At 40.6% G+C, this 25994-nt stretch overlaps 1 protein-coding gene across 2 annotated transcripts; it reads left to right on the top strand.

The window, feature by feature from the left end:
* The first annotated feature begins 2401 nt into the window (after positions 1–2401).
* Nuc (alkaline nuclease) lies at positions 2402–24780 on the top strand. Of its 2 annotated transcripts, XM_012691673.4 has the most exons (16): positions 2402–2682; positions 2753–2943; positions 3015–3160; positions 3249–3394; positions 3500–3753; positions 3849–4013; positions 4238–4483; positions 8187–8379; positions 10065–10255; positions 11063–11211; positions 11521–11666; positions 12241–12494; positions 19909–20073; positions 20460–23736; positions 23979–24130; positions 24503–24780. In XM_012691673.4, the coding sequence occupies exons 1-14, from the start codon at positions 2484–2486 to the stop codon at positions 20706–20708; spliced, it is 2694 nt and encodes an 897-aa protein (XP_012547127.1). In that variant the 5' UTR covers positions 2402–2483; the 3' UTR covers positions 20709–23736; positions 23979–24130; positions 24503–24780.
* Positions 24781–25994: the final 1214 nt, after the last annotated feature.

Here is a 25994-nt window from a genome sequence, read left to right as displayed (position 1 = left end):
TAAGTCGGAAATAATAAAAATCACAAGATCCACTAACATTATATAAATGGGTTATGAAAAATAGGTGTTAGTGAATTTTTTAAATGGAACAAAGTGGAATAAACCCGTTGCCCTATGTAGCTTACAGAGTTTGAATTGTACTATTAAACTTATGGCAGGTATCCATTTGGAATTTGCTTCTGCAAAACGATAAAATTTACGGGTGACTATCCAATTACCCGCTGCAATTAGTTTGATCTCAAAAGGAGAATCCTTTTCGATCAAAATTCTTTTAGCATATTTCCGGGTTATTAAAATTGGTGTCAATTATAATCCAATTAATATACAATGTATTGTGTAAATAATTCAATTTTTTTTATTGCCCGAACAGGCAGACGAGCATACGACCCTACCTGATGGTGAGTGGTTACCGTCGCGATGGACGTCAGCAATGCCAGGGGCAGAGCCAAGCCGCTGCCTACCGCTTAATACTCTCCACAAGCCTCGTTTAAAGAAGGACATGTCATAGCGCAATTCTAATTAATAACCCTATTTAATTGAAAATAAGTGGTAAAAAAAAACCCGATAAATAAATCTACATGATTTATCTGTGAGGAAAAGACAACTTTGAAAATTGAATATTAAATAAAAAGAAGAGAAATTTAGAAAAAAAAAAAACCAAAAGGTTCTGTAAATAGTGGCGCGAGAGCGCGAGACTAGATATTCCATGCATTATTCATGCAAATGCATCGTAAGCATGACAGTTCCCAGTTATGATTCTAGATGTCAATATAATTCAAAAATTCCTTTAGTTCTTAAGCGATTTCAAAATTTTAAATTTAGTAAAATTTTCTAATTAATTTCGAGTCACATCAACACTTAAACATATATTTAGCTTTAATTCTATGGCTTAATTGTCTCAATGAATTAAACCTAAATATATGTATAATTATTTCAGTATTACGTTTAGGTATTCCACGAATGCACGAGGAGGGCGGCCGTCAGATAGGAGTGGCGGCGTGTTGTGAAGCTTGCCACCAACGCCTGAAATGATTGATACCGACTAGGAAAAATTTGTCTAAACTCCAGAGTTTTGATTAATGTGCACGATTACTAAACTGAGATTAACAAAACATCATTTTTTTTCTAATATACACTGCAAATTTTGGAGTAAAAAATATTGGTAAAACATGAAGACTTAATCCTTCTTGTCATGTTACGAAGTTATTATTAGCTAGCTAGATTACCATAATTTAAAAACGTGCTTTACACGTAATTTTTTATGATGAACATTATCTTGCCATAACATGTATTAATGATTAATTATCCATTCCAGGCGATAATCAGATTTTAGATTTTAGAGTCCAAGAATATTTTTTTCCGTCAAATTTATGTGTAACATTGTATATTGTTAATCTTGTATTAAAGCTCTTGATTTCATTTTCTAATTCAAAATACAAAATGCGAGTTGTCATCAGCTAGTCATGATAGATGGATTATAATTGGTTTCGGATAGTTCAATGTGTTTATTTTAAATGGAATTATACAGTTTTTGTGATACTTTCGGCGTGGAAGAAATTAAACCTATTTTTATTGCTCTAGATAAGTAGTGTTAAATAACAAGCGTAACCTATTGACACTCAAGGTGAATGCAGCACCATCTAGTGACGAAGTGTCCATATTCGACCCTCGTCGCCCGAAACAAGTCTTGTTGGATCTCCCAGATCTATATAGTCTCGATACTTTTAGGCCCTTCAAGAACCGGTCACCATCTTCGTCGAATTACGATTTGGCGAGCGAACTAATCCATAAACACAACCCACCGAGTTTCTCGCCGGATCTTCTCAGTGGGTCGCCATTCCGATCCGATGGTAGATTCTGCGAAGCACTACTCTTGCTAGGGTTAGTGTTGGCAAATTTTCTCAGATTTACCTAACAGCGAATAGGTAGAATAAAAAACGAAATCTCGAATACATTGTAAACATCTGTCTGGTCCTTAACACCGGAATACCTTTCGGCCGAAATGGGTAGGATGCTGAAACTGTCACCGGATCTATAGACATATTAAAGTAGAGAACTCTTAAAGACACTGAAGGAGCTTTTTTATGATTGAAAGATTACTGGTGGCCCAGGGGCCTTTCCAGTTTCACCAGGACAGGTGGGCGAGCAAAGGAGACCTGGAGCTGCTTTTCTCTGTATTCAAACAAAAATTATTATAAAGTGAATATTGGTTATATTTCCTTATTTGGTGTTTCGTTTTGAGATTTCATTTGGTTTGGTGGTATTTCATGTGACGTACACTTCTATTTAAGAGAAAATAGAATGGAAATGTTAAATTTAAATATCCGGAACACCAGACGGTAAGCATATTTTTCTCTTGAATTGTTTAAATAATGATAGGATTACTAATCTAATACGTAGCTGATAATGTCATAATATTACACGAAATGAGTATAAATTGCGTATAAAATTAGCAGAAGGTGGTAGTGCTGAATATACTAAAAATGCGTCTGACGCTTGTTCTCGCAGCATTAGCTGTAGCGGTGGTGGCACTGCCCTCCAAACTTCGAACGGATCTACCAGAGCCAGGACAACTGGCTTTTGTTCTTAACGAAGATGAGTTTGAAGACTACCTCGATGCCTATCTCGCTCTTCAACAATCTGAAATGCTCGCCAATCAAACCAGGAATGATTTCCGAAGCGGTAAATAAAACATCAAGAACGCTAATGATTTTTTCAAGCATTGGTCACAGAAGACTGTAAATATTTTCAGGTTGCACATTCCGAGTCAACGGTGATCTTGGTCAGCCTCAACCTGTATATATCCACAGAGGAAATTATTTAAGTCCAACTGGTAATACAGGTCAGATTCGTCTTAATCGTGGGGAACAAGTTCTTATCGCTTGCACAGGATCCGGCCGTACGATCCGTCACCCCAATGTTGCTTCTAACCTTGCTGTCGGGGTTAGTATTTCATTTTGACTTGTATTATTTGTCTTTTACTCCTTTACAAAACTCGTATTATTACATTTCAGACGGTCAGCTGTCAAAACAATAATCTCGTCACAGCCAATTGGCTGCGTGGTAACAGTGCTTTCGGGCAACTCACATGCTCTTCTCACGCTCACCATGACGCTCAACAAACCAACACTAGATGCTTCAATAATCACTTTGTTATTCGGTATATTATCTAACATTGTATTAATCTAGAGTTGCTTATGTTTCTGCTAGATTAAGATATTTGAAAAAAAAAAGGATTTTTGTTTTAGTGTGGGATTCATCGTCAACAATGTATTTTATCCTCTATATTGGTCCTGCTTTGACCGCAACCGCTTAGAGGTTCTATATGTATGGTACCACCAAAACCCACCTAATTCCGTATTCCAGTCTCGCGTTGATAGGCCTAGTTGGATAGGTAAGTTTAAAACTTTTGGAATTCTGAGAATTGAACTTATTCATAGCTCATAGCATATTAATAACTATTAATACATTTTAATCTAATACTAAAATTATTTTTTAGCTGGAAACTTCTTCCCCGGTGTAGCTGTTAACTCTGCCTATACTCAAGTATCTCAAAGAAACATGATCGCTGGATTCGTGGGTAATGCCCTCGCAGACAGATATGTAACGTCCACGCAGTTCTTAGCACGGGGTCATCTTGCTGCTAAGACTGACTTTATATATGCAACCGGTCAACGTGCTAGCTTCTACTTTATTAACGCTGCTCCTCAATGGCAGCCTTTCAACGCTGGAAACTGGAACCGGCTCGAGCAGGTGAACTGAACGGCCTCTACTCAAAACCGCATGTAACAAATATATAGTTAACAGTTATGGAAAAATATTGAAATTTAACAAATCTTTGTTAACAGAATCTTCGTCGTAGAATTGGACAGGCTGGATATCATACCATGGTCTACACTGGAACATTCCGCGTAACACAACTTAGAAATCAAAACAACCGACTTGTTGATATTTTCTTGCATCGTGCATCCAACGGCGCTCTTCAAATTCCTGTACCACTTTATTTCTACAAGGTAACATCATAAGCCATAGTATGACTTGCAACGATATACTGGAGATGCGAAAGGCGAAGGACCGTTCATTGTGGCGGAGAGAGACGTAGATCCAGCAGTGGAGAGATATAGGCTGATGATGATGATGATGATTATAAAATATATTTTTTTTTTAATATTATTTACATTTAAACCGATTCAAAAGAAAATACACTGTACACATATGTTTCACTTTAATTTCTCAGGTGGTGCATGACTCCTCTCGTCGCCTCGGTACCGCCTTTATCAGTATCAACAATCCTTACTACACCCAAGCGGAGGCTCGCAATCTGCAGTTCTGCACAGACCGTTGCCGCAATAACAACGCATTCAACTGGGTGGGGTGGCAACCTGATCGCATCGACCTCGGCTATAGCTTCTGCTGTACCATTGCTGATTTCCGAAGAACTATTCCGCACCTTCCAGCTTTCAATGTTAACGGACTTCTGACATAAATATCACATCAAATGTATCTGAAATGTGCAGATATTAAAAGAAAATAATTTGCTAATCTTCTGAAACAAATTTTTGTTTTACTTTACACTTATAAATAACACTAAGATATGAAATTGAAATGCATCCAGTTTTAAAATTATTAAAACAAAAGCCTTTACGTGCTGTATCGGCTCATCGTAGTTATAAGTTAAGCGCACCAAAGTTGCTGCACTGATTTTAGGGCCACATTTAATTTACGCAATTAATTTAAATGTACATTGCCGTTGAAGACAATAACCCAACTTGCTCTATTAACTCCAGTCTAAAACACAGACCTTGACTAATGTGTAAGTACAAAACTTCAAGAAGCCTGCGAAAATGGCATAAGATCCTCCATATTAGATAAAAAATAGATGTTATTTGAGTTGACAATAAATCCAATACTGTAACACAATGTAAAAAGTTTAGGTTTTTTTATATCAGGTTAACATCTGTTCATTGTTGATTTTTATTATATTCTACTAGCTTTAATCCCGCGGCTTCGTTTGAATTTAATTGAAAGCCTGAAATTATTCAATTTCGAGCTGTCTATTTTCAAACACAGAATTATATTTTGTAATCGTAATAGTACCTGAGATTAACCTATCATTAACCTAAGATTAACCTGTCATTAACCTAAGATTAACCTTTCATTAACCTAAGATTAACTCGTATTAAGACGCAAAGCTTTCTTTATTATGTCACCCACGCTATGGGCTATTTAAAATATTGCTACTACTGTAACTACTATTTTTTAGTTTAAATTAAAGAATCCTTCTATAAATCACTTTCAGTAAAATTTAAGCAAGTGCGCAGTTTGTAGCCAACCTCGAATTTGTATGTGAGTCGTCTATTATCAAAGGTGGCAATCTGTGCATTTGGACAAAAAATTGTTATTGATATGGCGATACAGATTGATTTGAATATAATCGTCTCCTTCAAAGAATACGGTTCAAAACCTGCATTAAATAAAGGTTAATACTTAACCTGTTATTTATCTAAGATGTCGTTCAGAAGAGTTTTGTGACTGCCAATGGAATACGAAGTCAATAATTCGTTTTTCTGATTTACCAATAATTGTCCAAAAGTCACATTGCCGGCTTTGATAATAGTCGACTCATGTGTCAGTGAACTTCGATCAAACAAAATCTGAACGCAAATAATGTATACTTAGTGCAGTGCATTAAAATTCGAAGCTAAGGAATATAATAATATGTATGTAGGTAAACATTTAAATATTTAGCGATCTTGCTGCTTTAGAATACAAAGCGAAAAGCCTGCAGCCTACGTAAATACGCTAACGTAAAATAACGATATTGCAGGATTGAACATGGATTCCTTATTAAAATGAGTACGATGACCTCATACTTACCTAAGTACAAGTAATGGCAATATTTGCTCAATATCTGGCAAACTTAATTTTAATTTGTTTCGTAACATTACTATCGATAAAGTAATCTAATAACGATAAAATCAATATTATGAACAATTTTTATCAATAACAACCAAAAACAAGTACTTATTCAATTACATCATAATGCAAAATTAGCGAATGAATAATGCACTTTAATTACAAATCTCAAACTGGGAATTTTAAGCCAATTTTGGAATCTAGCCACGCTATTTTGTGAGTCAGACCGATCGATGTCTAGTTTTCAATCAAAACTTCAAACAAGGATAGTAGAATTGACCGCCCCTCGTAAAATACGGCTACCCAAACTTCGTAAATGCTATTTTCAACATTAAAACACGTAGGCGAGGAGTAAAGTTTTAATTGCTTGTCACATTTTGAATAGTTACATACGATTATATTTTATTAATTATTATCCAAATCCATTTTATCCACCAAAATACATAGGTATGCGCTACGATACCAAACCACTCAATATTTCTTTTTCTTTTTTAAACATGTCAATAATTAGCCTCCAAGCTCATCATTATCATCATCATCATCATCAACAGCCCACAGTCGTCCACTGCTGGACATAGGCCTCTCCCAATCCACACCACTGAGCCCGGTCTGCGGCTCTCCTCATCCACTTCTTGCCGGCCACCGTGCGGAGGTCATCCAAGCTCATGCTGTCAACTAATAGCACCTACCTGTTTTTGTAGAATTATATTAATATTGAATTCCTTCGAGAAGAGGGCAACATTGCACAGTCATCAAAATGGTTAGTAATAAAATTAAATGAAATAAATGTAAGTATTATCTTAGATTGTAGGCCTTTGTCCGTATTTTTTACTAGTCTCACATGTTGAAATTCGCATAAATGAAATAAACTTATTATTCCGGACGGCCACCGCTCAGGTTTCGGCCACCACGTGTGATTTTTAGACTTCTTACGTGTTGAAACGTGGCAGCTCGAGTATTGCCGCAGTGGCTGTCGCGGAACGGGTGCTGGGATTGGTTCGAGGAAAATAACGAAGGATTCAATATGGCGTTCACGCGGTCCTCGTGGCTTGACCGGCGCAGGGCGTAGGAGCGAGTCTCTTCTTGTTCGTCGGTTCTCTCCTCTTCTTCCGGAGAGGTCTTGACTCGTCGGCTCGCTGTCTCGAACATATTTCTATTCTAACATATCTATTTACGGACATTTTCTATTAGAACTGTTTTAGCGTATTACTATATTTCCTATCTATTTTACAACTACAGTCAAAACCGTTTACTGCGACATCGTTTAATACAACATGCCGGTTATAATAACCAAGAACAAAGGTCCCGGCTGAATGCCATATGACCGCCTTATTAAAAATATTGCTTTCTACGACATTGGTAATAACGACATACCTCATAAAACGACCACATTTAACTAATATTTCGGAGAATTAGATCTGTTAGAACGACCGGCTAAGCTGTATTGTAAACAATTTGAATAGGTAGCCACATTTGTCTTCAATGGCTTTTAAAATCACGAAAGAAAACAATAGGATTTAGTTTAGTGTAGGGTCTTTTCTAATTCTTAGAAACAAAACACGTGCATGCGGTAGTCAAAGTCCGCTTCTTCATATTTCTTCAGTTAGTTTGTTACTTATCTATACACAAGACGCACCAAAACTTTGTGGAGTTATTCATGAAACTTTAAAAATGTCACAAAAAAAAAGAAAACAAATTAATATTGAAGAAAAATCGCGTATTGTGTAAATATATTTTTCCAATAATTCCCTATCGATTTGTTTATACTTGCACGATGCACATTAAACATCACCGGTTGTTACGACTATCGGTTTTTACGACTGAATTTGAGCAGTCCCTTCGATGTCGTTATAACAGATTTTGACTGTATCTATGTCCGTTGTGAACAATATCTATTTAACTATATTCATTCATGTCCGTCGCGAACACTTATTAATATTATTGTTTTTGAATCATATATCATAATTCACCGTTATATCGGGCTTAAAACACTAATTTCATATTTAATTAATTTAAATGACGAAAACAGTCTGAATAGGTAACTAGATATCTCACAACTTTTACGTAACTACTTCTAATTTGTATCTAATCTACAGATAATCAGATATTATAAACTGGAACTAGATATGACGAATAAATAGCTTGGTTTTCATTGAAAAATCATATCGCGCGAATTCAGTTTAATCAAAGAACTTAGCTACACTTGAGATAAAATTCCCTTATATTAGGCAAGCGCATAATATCTCGAAACATTTAAGTCATATTGAAAAATAAAAATGGCGCTATTTATTTTTCTGATAATCACCTATACAGTGACAGTTATTTCCTGGCACATAGAACTTCCGGAGCCAAGCCGTTTCGCATTTGATCTCAATGAAGACGATTTTGAAGACTATCTGGACTCGTGGTTAGAAATAGAAGAAAGAAAGTGGCAAATTAATGACAGGGCTACTCCTGCAACAGGTAATCCGTATTTTTCATTATTAAATAAAGGATCACCAAGATGCTTGATCATGTTCGTGGCCAAATAGTGTATTTTCTGATTTATATAATAGGTTGGGGGAAGTCTTTTCGCATTATAGTATGTATGAACTTGTAATAAAATCTCTTTGGCTATACTATTTGTACCTGGCTTGTTTTGGTATCATTAAAAATTTAAATTTTAAAGAAGATAATTCCAAATTCATATTAGAAAAATCTGTGATTTTCATTTATTTTTCGTACTGTCAAGATGAGAGTAGCACAAATTTGGTTTAAGCATTTTCAATCCAGAATGTTTTATGTCAAAGATGCACGTCGCTGTGGTCGCCCTATTTCGGATAAAATGGATGCTATTTTTGAAAAAGTGGAGCAAAATCAGAATATCAGTAGTTACGACGTAGCTGAAGAACAGAGAATTGACCACAAAACAGTTTTGGCGCATTTGAAAAAAACTGCGTACTTGTGTACTTTTTTGTAAAAGCTCGATATTTGGGTACCTCACGAGCTCACTGAAAGAAACCTAATGAACCGTGTACTCATTTGTGATTCTTTATTATGACGTAATGAAACCGAACCATTTTTGAAGAAGCTGATAACTGGTGATGAAAAGTGGATCACGTCTGACAAGAACGTACGAAAAAGGCCGTGGTCAAAGGCCGGTCAGGCTTCACAGAATGTGGCGAAACCCGGGTTAACTCGCAAAAAGGTGATGCTGTGTGTGTGGTGGGATTGGAAGAGCATTATGAGCTGTTACCACCAGGCAGGACCTTCGATTCTGAACTCTACTGCGAACAACTGATGAGATTAAAGCAAGAAGTTGAGAGAAAGCGGCCGGAATTAATCAACAGAAGAGGTGTGGTTTTTCATCATGATAATGCTAGACCTCACACATCTTTAGTCACTCAGCAAAAATTAAGAGAGCTTGGCTGGTAGGCGTTAATGCATCCGCCGTATAGTCCTGACCTTGCACCTTCAGATTTCCACCTGTTTCCACCACCAACAAAATGGTACCTACATACTTTAGTTAAATGTAAATAAATTATATTAATTTTTTTTGTGAATTTTCTCAAAAAATACGAAGAAGCTTTTTCCCTACCCATTATATACATATATATATATATATTAAAAGAAGTATTTTCATGAGTTATCACAATTGGTAATCTGTCTTTAGTTTTGTTAATTGACTGAATAGTTTACCATATCTTATCATATCATTTGTCAAAGCGTGAACTAAATCTTAAATTTACATTACAGCTAGATGTATATAATATATTTTTATATAATTTTCTGTATAGGTAAACGTACCACCTTAATTCTCGTCATAATAAATGTCAATAATTAGGTATCTTAATATTGTCTAATCCCAAACCACATAAAAGTACCATTGATAATAAAAATCAATACGAAATATTTCACCGAGTCGAATCGCGTTTGCCTTCCTTAGTCTCCTTATTCATTTTTTACGTTTAATTTATTTAATTAATGAATTATTAATAATTCAATACAGATGTCTTCAATAGATTGTGTTTTCACGAATTTTAGAATTGAATTCTCAATCTTATCAAATAGCCACTTTGAAAAATTGCCGAAAACCTTGTAAGCCGTTACTAATCAAAAATACTTATATATTAATCTTTAGTTCGTGTGTTTTCACAAATAAATTTCAGGCTGCGCATTTAAAGTCAATGGGGATCTAGGCGAACCCCAGCCGGTGTATCTACGAGGTAGCAATTACATAATTCCAACAGGAACAACAGGTCAGATCCATCTGAGTGTTGGAGAACAAATATTTGTCACATGTACAGGGACTAAAAGAGTTATTCAACATCCTAACGTTACTTCGTCAACTAGCTCTGGTGTAAGTTCTTCTAAAAATAACAAAAGCTAACAGAAATAAAATCTGTCAAAATACAAATTAATAAATTATGGTTCTTCCCCACACTAGGATTAAGATTTACATTGTCAATATTTTTCAAATTGTATTTGATCTCACCCACGTCATTTTCAAATAAAAATAGATAACGCTCAATGAGAGGTGCATCAACTAAGACCGGCTAAATCGATTTGTCTAATATCAATCGGCTTCAAAATTTAGGATACTATACAATAGACTGTGGATATTTTTATATATGTTCGCTGATTCCTTCATTATTTCTGGACAGGTTTGAATTTTTTTTAAATGTTCAAAGCATTCCCGTTGTAAGTTGCATTATTATAAATCATTCTTGATGTTAGTTTTCATATTTTTAGCTATTAATATTTGTTGGAAAATACACTTAGTGATCACAAACCAAATTCGCGTGTGTTGCGAAAAACGTCTTCCGGTTTGAAGTTTCAGTTAAATTCGTACAATGACAATTAAAATTTCAGCCTTACAGTAACTTCGGTAACCTGTTAATATCACTTGTGAGCACTTTCAAATGTCTAGACTAATAAATAAAACGTATATTATAGATGCAACCACTTTTAGCAACAAATTACAATAATTAATTAAATGAAAAACAATTGTCAAGAAAATGAGAGCCTAATATAAAGATAAAAAACACGAGACACTTACTTATACATTTAAAATGAAAAATTTAACTAAAATTATCTAGTTACGTACTTTTTATATCAAGATTCAAGTCAAGTCAAGCAAATCAAATAAAGGTCTTTAACATTTCAGCTCGCCACTTGCGTCAGCAATACGCTAGTTTCTGGTAACGACTGGTTCCATGGCCACAGTGAATTTAGAAACATCACATGCTCAGGTCATTCACGGTATGAAGCTCAGGCTACATCAGAAACATGCTATGGAAATAATACTGTTATCAGGTACGAGATTTTTTATAATTTACACTATACGTTTGTTTTATTTTTTGGATGTCCGGGTTTTTGAACCAGCTTCCTGATCAACTAGATATTTGAAATTTTTAACAAAATTCAGATCCGTATTTTATTGCCCTAGTAGGCAGACGAGCATACGGCCCACCTGATGATGAACGGTTACCGTCGCCCATGGACCTCAACAATGCCAGGGGCAGAACCAAGCCGCTGCCTACCGCCGCTTTTGCTTATTTTTTATTATTTTATTACACACCAATTTATATAAAATTGTTATTTACCTGTTCAATTACTTTACAGGGTCGGTTTCGTTATAAACAATTTTTTCTATCCATTGTACTGGTCATGCTTTGACCAGAACCGCCTGGAGGTTTTATATGCGTGGTACGAGCAGAATCCCCCCAATGCAGTTCACCAAACAGGAGTTACCAGACCTAGCTGGTTAGGTTAGCTGCGAGAAACAATGATTATTCTAATTAAGGGTCTCAAACTAGTTAGCCATAACAATAAATACTGACTATAGAAAACGTATCATCTCGTCGTATTTAAGGTTGTCATAACATAAAGGATAACAAGGCGGTGCATTCGTATCAAGCGATGTAGCGATGTTCCAATCCCGCAGGCAGATACCATTTTTTCTAATTTCTAAACGTATTTCACGTACTTAACAAATGTTCACGATTGACTTCGACGTTGAAGGTATAAATAACATCGTATAATAAGAATCCAAGCCCATTGATTAAAAAAGTTGCTCACCCCTGCTCTAAAACTGAAACTTTAGAACTCATGTTTCAAGGTGGGTAGCGGCATTTAGGTTGCAGATGTCAATGGGTTCTCATAGCTACTTAAGACCAGGTGAGCTCGTGCAATCATTTAAGCAATAAAATAAATAAAATACATAACAGACAGATTTGAATACAATTGAATAACTAATTTTATGTTTGTCTTTCACAAATGTAATTTTAGGCCAAATGGTCTTCACGCATAAGTTCACATTCACGACCTTTTCCCTTTTTTCAGCTGGAGGTTTTTTCCCTGGGGTCTCCGTCAATACAATGTACACGCAAGCTCAACAAAAAACTATACTAGCGTCCCTCGTGGGTACAGAACTTGCTGGCAAATACATTACAAATTCACAACATATGGCCCGTGGCCACCTCGCCGCGAAAACTGACTTCATTTTTGCTACTGGTCAGCGAGCCACGTTTTTTTTCATCAATGCCGCCCCTCAGTGGCAACCATTTAATGCGGGTAACTGGAACTCGCTTGAACAGGTAGGTTATTATTAAATTTAGACTATTGAATAGACGAACGATCTAATAAAAAAAACACAACAGGTCGGTTTGGGTAAGTAGGAAATCCGCAAGTGCGAATGCGGATATTTTGCTATCATTTTTTTTTATTTTTTTTATTGCCTTTGTAGGCAGACGTGCATACGGCCCACCTGATGGTAAGTGGTCACCGTCGCTCATGGGCGTCAGCAATGCCAGGGGCAGAGCCAAGCCGCTGCCTACCATATAACGAATTCATAACCTATATGTATAGTGCTAAGTAGCTGTACTCATAATAGTAGTCGTACTCATAGATATTGATAGACAACAGAATGCTTATGCCATCATCATCCTTCAGACTGATGATCCAACAAACCCAAAAATCTAGAGACCTAGAATTTTTTCAATATTCCAGGCAATTTTTTTTCCTATTCGAACAAATTTAAAGAGTATTTTCAAAGAAGTGCTACTTAAAGGACATTTTTTATTTTATTTTTTCCACAGGAGAAAATCGCCGGATCCCCACCCGCACAGCAGGTGGGGTATGTGGGAGTCGAACCTCACTAAAAACTCCTGCCGCTCACAGCCGGCGCCCTACCCCGGACCGGGTGGGAACCCAGTCGGAGCTATTGAGACGGCGGGACAGGGTTTACGCAGTGCACATTACATCCATCCCGCCGTCCCCCAGACGCCGGACCGGCGGCCGCCAGCAACACGACCGCCGGTTCCCTCGGTCGACGGGCCAAGAGCCCGATTGATAGCGCCGCGCTACACCTTCCCCCGGAGCGGTCGGGGGAACGCGACCTACCACGCCGCCCCACGCCTAGGTTGCTCCCCGCACAAAGCGGGTGGAGCCCGAAGCCCTTAGGGGGCCGGGTTACGGACGGGACCCCGGTCCCGACCCCCTGCTCGGCGGCGGCGGGTTTCTGCGTAGTGAGGAGAGCTTTGCCTCACTCGCCCCGCCGCCTCCTTCTGCGAGATGGTGCACTCGCAGAAGTCGAGCATAGCCTTCCAAGACTCGTCGCCGCCAAGCATCGACGCCACGACGCCAGGCAGCGACAAGTCTGGTCCTATCTTTGCGACAAGGACACGACGCTGCACCTCCCATGCGGGGCAGACAGCGAGCGGATGCTCCGCCGTGTCCAGGTCGTGTCCACAATGGTGGCACCTCGTCGTCGGCTCAGCTCCTATCCGGTGCAGGTACTTTCCGAAGCATCCGTGCCCAGTCAGCACCTGCACCAGACGGAAGGTGAGGCGTCCTCGGCCACGATTCACCCAGTCATAAAACACTGGGTAAACCGCCTCGACGGTCCGTAGACCCCACGTGGGGTTGGCCAACCGCCTCGACCACGATTCGAGCACGGACCGCCGAGAATGGGCCTTCCGCGCCCGCAGCTCACTTTTGGAGGGACGCGCCACGCCCAGAGCACGAAGCTCACTGCGCCACCGATAGTCGGCAGCGAGCGACTCCGCCTCCAACTCCCATGGCAGCGTCCCCGCCAACACACACGTCGCCTCGAATGAGACGGTGCGATATCCACGGATGACCCTGATAGCAACGGTGCGCTGCGGCCGGCGCAAGAACCGAGCCATAGTAGCCCGATTGCGCGGCTCAGCCCATACAGGCGCACCGTACAGGGCCATCGATCGCACCGCCCCAGCGTAGAGGCGGCGTACAACCTGATCCGGCCCCCCGATATTTGGGAGCAGTCGGTTCAAAGAACCGGCCGTCCTCATTAACCGGGGGACCAGCTCCGCAAAGTGAGTACGAAAAGCCCACCGGCCGTCCAACACGAGGCCGAGGTACCTTAACTGCACCCCGACCCCTATCCGGACGCCCCCAACCACGATGTGGGCGTCGACAGGTGGCGCTCTCCGCGGCCCGTGAAACCACAAGGCCTCGGATTTACTGAGCGCCACGTCGAGGCCCAGTCTCTTTATCCTCCCGACGACGAGGGCCACTCCCGCTGTGGCGAGACGGGCAGACTCTCTATAATCATCCCCCGGGCCACGACCAAAGTGTCGTCCGCGTAACAAATAACACGGAGGCCCGGGAGGAGGGCACCCCTCAGCACCCAGTCGTACCCGATGTTCCACAAGAGGGGTCCGAGAACCGACCCCTGTGGAACACCACGCACGACCGGAAAACGGTGAAGGGTCCCACCGTACCCGGTACATTCGACCGACCTGGCCTCCAAATAGGAGCCAACTAGCCGGCGGAGGTAGAGGGGCACTCCATGCCTCTCTAGTGCCCCCCCTATCACAGACCAGGGCAGGGTGTTAAATGCGTTGGCGATGTCAAGAGACACCGCCAGCGCCACCCCACCCCGTGAGACAGCCTCGTCCGAGAGGGCCCGCACGCGAAGTATCGCATCCACGGTCGAACGGCCCTCCCGGAAGCCGAACTGCTCCGCCGACAGGTCAGGTCCAACCCCGACCAGGTGCTGAACGATGCGGGCAGCCAGAATACGCTCCAGCAATTTTCCCGCCTCGTCCAGCAGTACGATAAGACGATACCCGGCGGCTGTATCCACCGGGTGCCCCTCCTTTCTCAACAACACAAGTCTGCCCGTCCGCCAGAGCAACGGAAACCGTCCCGACTCCAGGCAACCATTAAATAGCTCCAGGAGCCGGTCCCCCAGGGCATCGAGGGCCAAGGCCAGCACCCGGCCATGGACTCCGTCCGGGTCGGGGGCCGTGTCCTTTGCAGTCATCCTGACAACGGCCACACGGAGCTCTGCCCCAGTGATACGGGGCACCTCAGCAGGGGCTTCGCCGTCGATGGCGTCCGACGGCTCACCCATAGCAGGGGGAACAAAACCCTCCCGCTCCTGCGGGAACAACGCCGAAACGATGTCCCGCAGCTGTTGAGGCTGAAGTCGCTCAGTCAAAGGGGGGGGCCACGGGCGCAGTTTGCCGCGCACCAGCCTATACGGGCTCCCCCATGGATCCGCTTCGAGCGCCTCCAAGAGTCTCTCCATGTTCTGCTCCTTGGCCCGCCTGATGGCCAGCCGCAGGGCGACCTTCGCAGCACGATATTCGCCGTGCAGCCGGGTCTCCTCCTCCGCGAACGCGACGGGGCCGTCGCGCCGCAAGTGGCGGCGACGGCGGTGTCTAGCGCACCGGCGGCTCGCCCGAATGGAGACTGCACGCAGTCTCGCAATTTCGGGCGACCACCAGGGCGACTGCCGCCGTCCACAACGCCGAGGGCCGACCCGGGGCATCGAGGCATCGCATATGCGGTGCATCGCGCCGCGGAACCATTCGGCCTCAGCCTCCACGTCGAAAGGGTGTGGACGCATGGGCGTCCACGCCGCCACTATAGAGGCCTCCACCAGGAGCGCCTTCTTCAGGAGCTTCAATGCCCACCTAGGGAATGATCGGGACGCACTCCGCGGGGGGTTAACCCCGCGAGCGCCTGCGGCCGGCGTCGGCGCGGGAGCGGAAAGATCGAACCGGATATACCGGTGATCCGACAACGATTCCGCCCCCACCACCACGCCCCAGCCCAGGATGCGCTGTGCGATGGACGAGCTCGCGAACGTCAAGTCCATGATTGACTCTCCCATCCAAGGCACGCATGTCACGACCGAGCCCCTGTTAACGATACAGAGATCGGCCGCGACCGCCCACTCCTCCAACAGCCTACCACGAGCGTCCGTGGATGGGGAACCCCAAGCGACAGACTTCGCATTGAAGTCCCCCGCCAGTATCACCGAACGGGGAGAGAGGTGACGAGCGATCACCTCTAGCCCGTCCAGAAACCGCTCGAACTCGACGGTAGGCCGATTTGGAGAGAAGTACACCCCGATCACGACGGTATTTTCTAGTTGTACCGCGACGATCCCGGGGCCCCTGGTCACCATCGCCAGGGGAGGAATCATCGCGGATCTTCTTATATGTATGGCCGCCAAGCCATCAACGTCCCCAAACCAGCAGTCGTCCGCTGGGGGAACGAAGTACGGCTCGGCGACCACAGCCACGTCAATTGACCACTCCGCCATAGTCTGGAGCAGCATGTCCTGAGCCCCGACGGAGTGGTTCAAATTTCCTTGGAGGAAGCTATAGGTGTGATCCATTAAGGCTGGACCACATCCATCGCCCCCTCCCCTACTCTATTGTCCCCGGTATCGGGCTCGAACGCCTCAGCGGGGGCCAAAGTGTCAGCCGGTGCTCCCCCGGCCGACCGCTTCTTTTGGCGCCGCTTAGCTTGGCGGCGCCAATTTCGAATTGCATTTTTGCCGGCCGGGGGGCATGCCTTGCCCCCGGTCCGGTGATCAGCCTTGCGTCCGGCCGCCGCGCATAATGAACAATGCGGCGCAGCCACACACACGGCCGCCTTGTGTCCAGGCTGACCACAGCGGAAACACAGTCCACTGCGGTCAACCGCACTCACGCACCTGGCGAGGCAGTGCCCAGTGCTGAAGCACCTTAGGCACCGCCAGGCACGTGGTTCTAACAGGCGCACGTGGGCTGCTATCCAGCCCACGCGCAACCTGCCCGGATCCCCCGACGGTCTCCCAGGCGGAGGAGCAGCCAGGGCGACGGCCGCCTCCACCGGGCAACGTACCCACACGGAGCCGGCCCCGGTATAACCAGAGCGCAGCTCGCCTACGGTTATATTCTGCGGGGCACAGTTGCCCTGGGCAGCGACGGCCGCCGCCACCTCACCCCTGGTGGTGCAGTCGTCCAGGCCGGTCACTCTCAATTCAGCCATCTTGACCGGCCTAAGCACCCGCACCTCCTCTTCAGGCAGAACCATACGGAGCCTTGCCGCCAGACGCTCCGCGATGCCGGGACTGTCGGCAACGGGACATTCTAGCAGCTTGGCCCCATTGGCTGTCTGCCTACAGCGGAGGCCCTCCCCCGCCCCGATCTCATCCAGGTCAACTGCCGCGCGCGCCCGAGCAATAACATCTCGTATGTCATGCCCTTTGCTTTGGCAGCCGGCAGCAGCGTTAGGACCACTGCCGCCGATCGCGGCGCGCGCTGTGGCTTCTTTGTTTTTTTGTTTTTATTTTTATTTTTGGCGGCTACAGGCGCTCGACCCTGTTGGGGAGCAGCCTGAGCCGCCGTGGCCGCCGACACTCCACCCACTTGTGGAGCTGTCAATGGGGCCTTCTTGTTACCCCGCCGGGCCACCACGTTCCACCCCTCGTCCATGTTAGACGGAGGCGGAGACAGCGGACGGGGCTGGGGTGCTTGCGATGGTCGTTTCGCGTTGGCACCGCCCCCCCGTTTGGTTCTATCCCGTCCCGGGCCCAACTTAGTAGCTGGAACTTAAAGGACATGGGCCATTTTCGGCCCAGCTACTAGTGCTCTCAAGGACACGAATGAAATATCTATAGAAAAAAATATTTCATTTTTACATAAATAATATAAAATTAAAGGGTATTTTAATGGTGGGATAATTAAAAACATAAATAAAAAGAAATTAGCATGACTAAGCTACGTTGATAATATTGAAGGAGTTGCCATAGGTAAAATATATTTATATTTTAAACAATCCACATTAAATCTTCTTAAAAAAGACATTATATTGCAAAAAACTAGCAAAATATAATAACATATTTAATTAATAGATTTTAAAACTAATATAAATCATTATATCTAAACAATAATCTATTTTTATACTTTTAAATCCGTAGAATAAATCATTACATTGATCAATAATTATTGATCATAAGCAAAAACAAAACTACGCTTGTTTAATGTTTATTTACGTTTTACATTTGATCAGTCGTTTTCGCATTAGTGCGCATTGTGGATATTATTAAGTGTTTCGTTGCGATATACCTGCTTACTATATTTTGTTGTGCATAAAATTAAGTCTTGGCGTTCATTGAATTAGGTTTAAGCTGATGATGATGTTAAAGTGTAAGTGTATTGACAGCAAATCATATGATATAGGTAGCCTAAAAAATCTTATCTTATTTTTTAAATATCTCTGTATCCCCATGAACAATATTGATTTTAATTTGTTTATAGTCTGTTATTTAAACTAAATTTCATTACTGTCCTTGAACTTCGTTTAGTGGGCCGTGCAATGTATGGAGAGTGGCCCATGTCCTTTTTGCGCAAGTTTTTAATATGAAGCGTATGCCAACTATAGTCACCGGCAAACTTCTTGAGCAAATGACCTTGACTGCGCAGAACCTAATTTTAGATCACTTTGGTGGTGAGGGTGAGGCGCGAAGGCAGGGGAAATCGTATCGAGCGCGTTATTGGTAGATCAGTCGAACCTTGCGTCCCGCACCGCGCCCTCGTTCCGCTTGCTCCCAAAAGTACGCTTGCGTATAGTGAAAAGTCTATCGTTATTAATCGTTAAGTTATTTGTTATAATTGCTTGTTGACTTTGTTACCATTGCTATTTGTCGAGTGTTTGTTGATTTTTTATAAAAAATACACTATACGTACATACACTACACGTAACAAACTGGTGTAGTATTCAAAGGAAAGGGTAGAAAAATTGTGTACGACGTATATTGCTTCATTATAAAACAGGGGAAGAATGATATGGAAAAAGTAAAACAGACTTCGGAAGCAACAAAAACATCAGTGAGTACTGTTAGGTGCATTATTAACGAAGCTAAAGGCTCTGGCTTGCTCGCCGTGTTTCGAACTCCGGGTAAAAAAAGATCAGGGAAGAAGAAAGTTACCGGAATGGATAGTTTCATTCAATCTGTAATAAAAAGATGTATTCATAATAACTACATAACAAGCAGCGAAACTCCGTACCGTAGAAAGGCTTCGAAAAATTTAAAGAAGATATAAATTTTAATGGCTCGAAATGAAGTTTACGACGAATTATGAAAGAGCTAGGCTTCAGATGGAAAAAAAACAGAAAATAATCGGAAGCTGGTAATTGAAAAAAGTTACATTCGATTACTACGAATCGAATATCTTCAAAAAATAATTAATTATAGACAAAAAAGAAGACCGAACCGACCGAGTTATAAACTACACCGATGAGCACTATGTCGACTCATCATGATAGCGACTCTGGTGATGAAAATAGTGACGTAGTAGATGGTCAAGATTTTGATAACGAAAAAAAAATTACAAATACCAGCTTCGCTTCAACTGAACCAAGACCTGGCAACAGCTCTAGTTTTTACTTAATAGAAGGAATATCTATTTTACCCCAAGATTCAATTATTAAAATTATTAACCTATATTTTTTGTTGATGTTCTAATAAATATATAAATAAATACATATGTTGATTTTAATAATTTAATTGCATTATGACGCAGAGTAAATAATGTTTTTGCACGTGAGTGTACCATGCGCGAACTTACCCCCACTACGTCAACAAATGCTCAAGAAGTTTGCCGGCTATTATAACAAAATTTTCTTTATATTAGATTTTAAAGAATAAGATAAAAGTACCTATTAAACGAAGTATTTTTCTTTTAGAAACTCCGTGCACGCATTGGTGAAGCAGGATATAATACTACTGTTTACACGGGAACCTTCGGCGTAACCCAACTACGGGACCAAAATGGCCAACTTGTTGATATTTACCTTTACCGGGACACTAACAATAACCCTCAGATACCTGTTCCGTTGTACTTTTACAAAGTACGTACAAATATTAATATTTATATACACAACATTCTGAGCCGTTCTGTATTGTCAACTAGCAATCTACCCAATTTCCTAGAAACGAGAAAAAGGATAAAAGGATATACAGTGATTTCCTGAACTGGCCGACTCGGTGGTGCAGTAGTTAGCGGACCTGACTGATGCGCTGAGGTTCGTGGGTTCGATTCCCACATCGGGCAAACTTTCGTGTGATGAACAGATCTTTTTGCTTTTTGTCTAGTTGTTTTTTTGAATTTATGTATATATTTAAACGTATTTAAATATGTATGTCAGCCTTTGGTACCCATAACACAGGAGGGAATCCGAATTTGGGGCCCGACAGTTATTATTATCACTTATTATTATTATTCAATTTTTTTAAGGTTGTGTATGAGCCTGTCCTACAAAAGGGCACAGCTTTTGTGGCGATAAACAACCCGTACTACACTGAAACTGAAGTACGCGCCTTGCAATTCTGCACTGACCACTGCCGCAACAACACCGCGTTCAACTGGATTGGCTGGCAACCAGATCGAATCGACATCGGGTACAGCTTCTGCTGTACCATCGAAGACTTTAGACGGGCTGTGCCGCATTTGCCAGACTTTAATGTTACCGGGCTTTTGTACTGACATTTTAAAGTTTTCAAATCACAAAAAAATCAAAGCGCACCTACCTACTTCGTTTCTCTTGTAAATACGAGTAATAAATTTCATAACCTTACCTACTATTTCTGTACTATGTCGGCACGTATGAGTCCTCTGCGATTCGTTTGACAGACTTATTTGGTACATCGCTGTCGTTTGCACAGTTTTATCGTAATGCGTGGACGGTGTCGAAGATCTATCGTTCAGTTCACGAAAAGAATTTTAACTAAATTAATTTATATGAAAGCATGAATATTGTTTTAGGCGCCAGTTCTGAGATCAAATACTACGTCAGATTGTTTTTCTTTCAGTACATAATCGAAAATGCAAGTGCGTTTTCATTCTTTTTTGTTATTCCTGTTGTCATGTTAGACCCGGACGTTTAGGATGTTATGTCATATGAAGATATCACTAGTTAAAGCGCGCGGTTATCATTCCTAGTAACAACTAGTTATTTTGTTTGTTTGTGTGTGTAGTTATTTTTTGTATTATTTTATATTTTAGAATTTTGTTACGACGTAACAGGGATTTAAAAATGTATTAGTAATTTTACAATAGCTTTGCCCGGGGCTTTATAGGCAGAAATAACCCTATTTTTAACCGACTTCCAAAAGCTTATCAATCCGTCTCGTTTTTTTTGATTTGTTGTCGAGTTTTTATAGCTAATTTGCTTTTCCCGTGTGGTGACGAATATCGAAGTTATACAGGTATTTATATTATTAAGGTTTTGCTTTTAAGGTTTGCTTTAAGCTTTATAGTATTAAGATTTTAGACGATTTTCATTGATTCCTCTGGTGTCAGGGAAACCATTTGAACAATATACCTAAACTTATTTCTAATTATTATGCTTATAAGAGAATCTTACAGCTACTTTAAACAATAACAACGAGACATATAAACGATTCCTTAATATGTTATCTTTTTATACGAGTATTGATCAATGTCCAAGACAAAAAAAACAGGGTGATCGGGGGTGTGAGATTTCTTCTCCTAATGTGGGAGAAATTACGGGTTAAATTTCCCCTTTGAAAGAGCACCCTTGTGCTTGGTTGATGTCTATGCGCCATTTACGGAATCACTGTCTAAGGGTCACAGCTGCGCTCTGGAGTTTCCTCGCGATTAAGAAATTGTTTCTACTCGAGTAGTAAACGGTCGTGTCGTCAGCAAATAAGGCTAATTGGGTCGGCGGCGACTGGGAAATGTCGTTAATAAACAAACTAAAGAGCGGAGAGAGGACGGAGCCTTGTGGAAGTCCGGCCGTGAGAGGCCGCGAGGAGGAGCGAGTTCGCCCGACTCGATATCGAAAAAAGCGGTTCGACAAGAAGTCCCGTATTATGGGCACGAGACTGCCTATGTTGAATAGTTTGAAAATCAAACCTTTGTGCCTTCGTCGAACGCTTTTGCGACGTCGAAGAAGAGAGCTCCCATGTAGAGCGATTTTGGTCAGTTAAGCCCCACGATCTAATCCGCTCCGGGCGGTGCACCTATGAGTGATTTGCGCGGAATCTGAATTGTTCATCAATGAGAATGCCGTTGGATGAGATGAAGTCTCTAAGGCCTTTGTAGAGCAGACGCTCGTACAGTTTGTCTAGAAACATGAGGGGCTAATTAGGTGGTCGCTCGTCGGATGGTTTTGGGTTTACCGGGTATATGTATGCCGGGTTTATGTATGGATACAGTTCGTCATAGCGGAATTGAAAATAGATGCCCACATTACGAAGAGTTTGGCGGGTAGAAGCTTAATAATGTGGTTATATATACTTACCATCTAAGCCGGTAGCCTTGCGAGGACGTAGGTCTTTGATTAGGTCTTTAAGTTCGATAGGGGTGACGGGTGGTAACGCGTCCAAGGGCGGCCAGCCTTGTATACTCGTTTTATCGCACTCTCTATCTCTTTTAACACTGTCATTATAAATTAAGTTCTCGTAGGCTAAAGAAGATGCCTGTTGTACTAGTATCGAACGAGACCACTATCCTAGTGTTCAAATCCCGCAAGCAGGTGTCAATTTTTGTTATGAAATATGTACTTTACATAAGTTCAGAAATGATGTCCACGGTAAATAAAACCTGTAAAAATTGTAATTACTGTAACAGTAATTACGGAACTTAATGTAAATCGTGGAGTCGTGGAGCATGTTGTACAAGTAGGTAGTTTATTGAGACTTCCTTGTACTTATTACTATAAACTCGTAATGCTGTGCGAGGGTGTTAGTTATTTAAATATGAATGCGGAAGTCCGGCGGTTTCCTCCTGAAAAAAAAAAAATAATAATTATGAATTTTATTTAAGTAGTTATCCATTAATAGCTATGTCGCACCTATAGAAATGAAGTGCCTTAATCCAAAATAGGTATTTATTTTTTGCTAAACGCCAAAAATGTAATTAAAGCATAGTATTTTTTTTAGTTTTTCAATTCTAGTACCTACTTTGGTAGGTAAGCGCTTGATTTACGGCCGTTTTCAATAACCTATCTATCCCTAGTTTCGGTTACTAAAGATAGACAAATCTATATTTTTGTCCTTACTTACGTTCCAATAACCTATCGACGGGCAGCAGTTCCTATCGGATTTATCTATCCATCGTCGGGAGGACGGATAGCCTGCTAAAGATAGAACGTTCATACAAATCGTGCTTACTTCCGTTTCAATATGAGTTTTAAGTAACTCTCCGGTAGGCGGCGCTATCTCTAGTATGGGCATTCGCTTATCTGTCAAAATCGGCCGGTTACATGTTTATCTTTCGAAAGTAAATCGCTATAATTTAATAATTGTTTCTCTTCATATTGGCATATTGTAGCAGTGATGATAGTGATATGGAATTATTTCAAATGATAATGGATTGTGATGCAGATAGTGATAGTGAGGCCGATATCATATGGTTAGGAAAATAAAGATCGTCTGAATTACATGGCGAAGATCAATAATTACGAATTTGACTATAGATTTCTGAGCAAAGGTGTTGTGAATGAATTGATTAATTTAATGAGACCATATTTGAGTGTAACGTCAAAAAGGTAAGATAAATTTTAACCATAAAAGTACTCGTTATTACAACTTATATTTGTTTATAGCAATAGCAAAATTATACCTAATTTTTGTTGTGTTACAAAATCACACTCAACAGGAATTCTATAATACTGCTGGATTCCCATGGTGCCCTAAATGACATTCATATACTAATACAATAACCTGGTAGGCTATTTACCTTCATTCTTATTACACACTGATACCTCTACATTTTATATTTGTGTTACAGATTCAAATATAGGAGAGGAATTTAGAAATAGAAAAAGAGTATTTTGAATGTGCAATTTGTGTGCAATGCATCATTGATGTTTCAAAATGTTGTTGCTTGATGGCCTGGGTCTACTCATGATACAACTATAATTAACCATTCCGATTGAAAAGGTATTTCTTATTTATATTACCTTATTTATATTAGTATTATTATATATTATTATTATATTTTTATTTATTTATATTATATATTTAGGTGTTTATATGAATTTAATATGACACTATTATAATAAATTATCTACATATCAAGAGAACATTGATAACAAGGTGGACTTGGAAATTGCTATTTGCTTGCCGATAGAGGCTATCCCCACAACCCTATCTTTTAACGTGATTAATTAACCCACATACTCAATCGGAACGATTTAAAATGAATCGCATATTAAAACAAGAAATACTATAGAGAGGTAATCTTTTTTTTTAGTTAAGAGCTTGTTATACTGTATTGTAAAATAATTTAAGCGAATAATGTATAATTTTCAGATGCATTGGTATTTGTAAAAGAAGACTCCCTGTATATCATTGAAAAGTAGATTAAAACTAGAAAATATGCAAGCTGTTATTATAGCTGCCATGCTGCATAATATCGTCAGAAGTATGAATTTAGAAGAATTAGAATTAGAAATTTCAGTCGCAGATACATTACAGGAAAATAATATAATTGTTCGTAACAATTTTTCAAAACTTACATCTGAAATACAACTATGTACTTATAAATAATTGCTTCCAAAGATAATTTATAAAATAAACTCCAAAGATAATTTGATTATTTTTTATTTTCCAAAATGATAATTACATGGTAGTTAGTACATGCAAGATATTTAATTTAGAATTTGTACATACACTTAAAAAACTATCTAACATAAAATTATTATTGCCTACTTAATTTATGAAATTTAATATTCCTTTTAAGTAATTTTTAATTTTTTAAATTATCTAAATCTAACTTAACTTTTGCTACAACAATCTCCTTTTCTTTATTTTCCAAGTCAAGTCTCTTTTTTGCTATTAGATATTCTGCTAATGCATTGTCCCTATGCTAGCCTTGCATTTCTTTTCTTCCATCTTGTTTCCGCTTGGCTGTAAAAGTGTTAAAAATATTATATGTGACCTACAACAATGTGCATGCTTTATCCAAAATTTCATCTGCAATCCTTACCACCTCCAACCTGTAACAAAGAGCATAATTATTTCAAATACTACGGCAACCTGAAGAAAAAATCATGTTTATCAATGTGTTATTAGAGACAAACAATCAACTAATTATACTAACCTTACTAAAGTTGTTTCTTATGTTGCCGTAGCGTTCTTTAAGTTTTCCCATTTTAGTCGAAGCTGCGATGGAGTTCGTGGGAAACGACGAATAGACGAATTAAAATCATTTACAAGGGTTTGCCAAGCCTGCTCCTTCAATTTATTGTTTGTGGCATTTGTTGCCTTATTATTGAAATGTTTTTTCGCCGCCACAAGTTCTGCTAGAATCATCGTCTCATCTTTTGTCATGGGTGCTGCCTTTCTTGACTGAAAAAGATATATTTTCTAAACTTGAACTCAAAGTTTTCAAAGTAAAATTATTATTATCAATGTAGTTCATAGATACTTACAGAATTCATTTTATTTCACTGTAGCTCTTTAATTATAAACACACTTAGAATTATAAACGAAAGTTTTAAAGCGTTTTGGAGGTAAGTCATCATCTAATATAGTAGGTAAACAATAGAAAAACAAACAAAAGAAACTGATCACTGCAATGAAGTAGGAAACCTATGGAAATGAAACGTCAACCAAAATTTCGTGCCACTGTGACGTCATCTGGCCACAAAACATGGCGGCTTTAGTGCTGTACAAAAGATTTCAATGTTATCAGGTTTTATCGATAAACGTTCTTGGCTCATTTTATTTTAAATATTGTTGAGTATTATTTATTTGTAGAATTTATACTTTAATGGGAAGTAAGTAGGTATATTGTTATGTG

Source organism: Bombyx mori, chromosome 13, assembly GCF_030269925.1.
Source record: "Bombyx mori chromosome 13, ASM3026992v2".
NCBI lineage: Eukaryota > Metazoa > Arthropoda > Insecta > Lepidoptera > Bombycidae > Bombyx > Bombyx mori.
Note: the sequence above shows the minus strand (reverse complement) of the source record. Positions and strands in the feature narration are given on the sequence as shown.

Coding starts and splice junctions, on each gene's coding strand:
- Nuc (XM_012691673.4), top strand. CDS start 2,484: ATGCGTCTGACGCTTGTTCTCGCAGCATTAGCTGTAGCGGTGGTGGCA. Junction 4,014..4,237: donor TACCACTTTATTTCTACAAG/GTAACATCATAA, acceptor TTAATTTCTCAG/GTGGTGCATGACTCCTCTCG. Junction 10,256..11,062: donor CTTCGTCAACTAGCTCTGGT/GTAAGTTCTTCT, acceptor TTAACATTTCAG/CTCGCCACTTGCGTCAGCAA.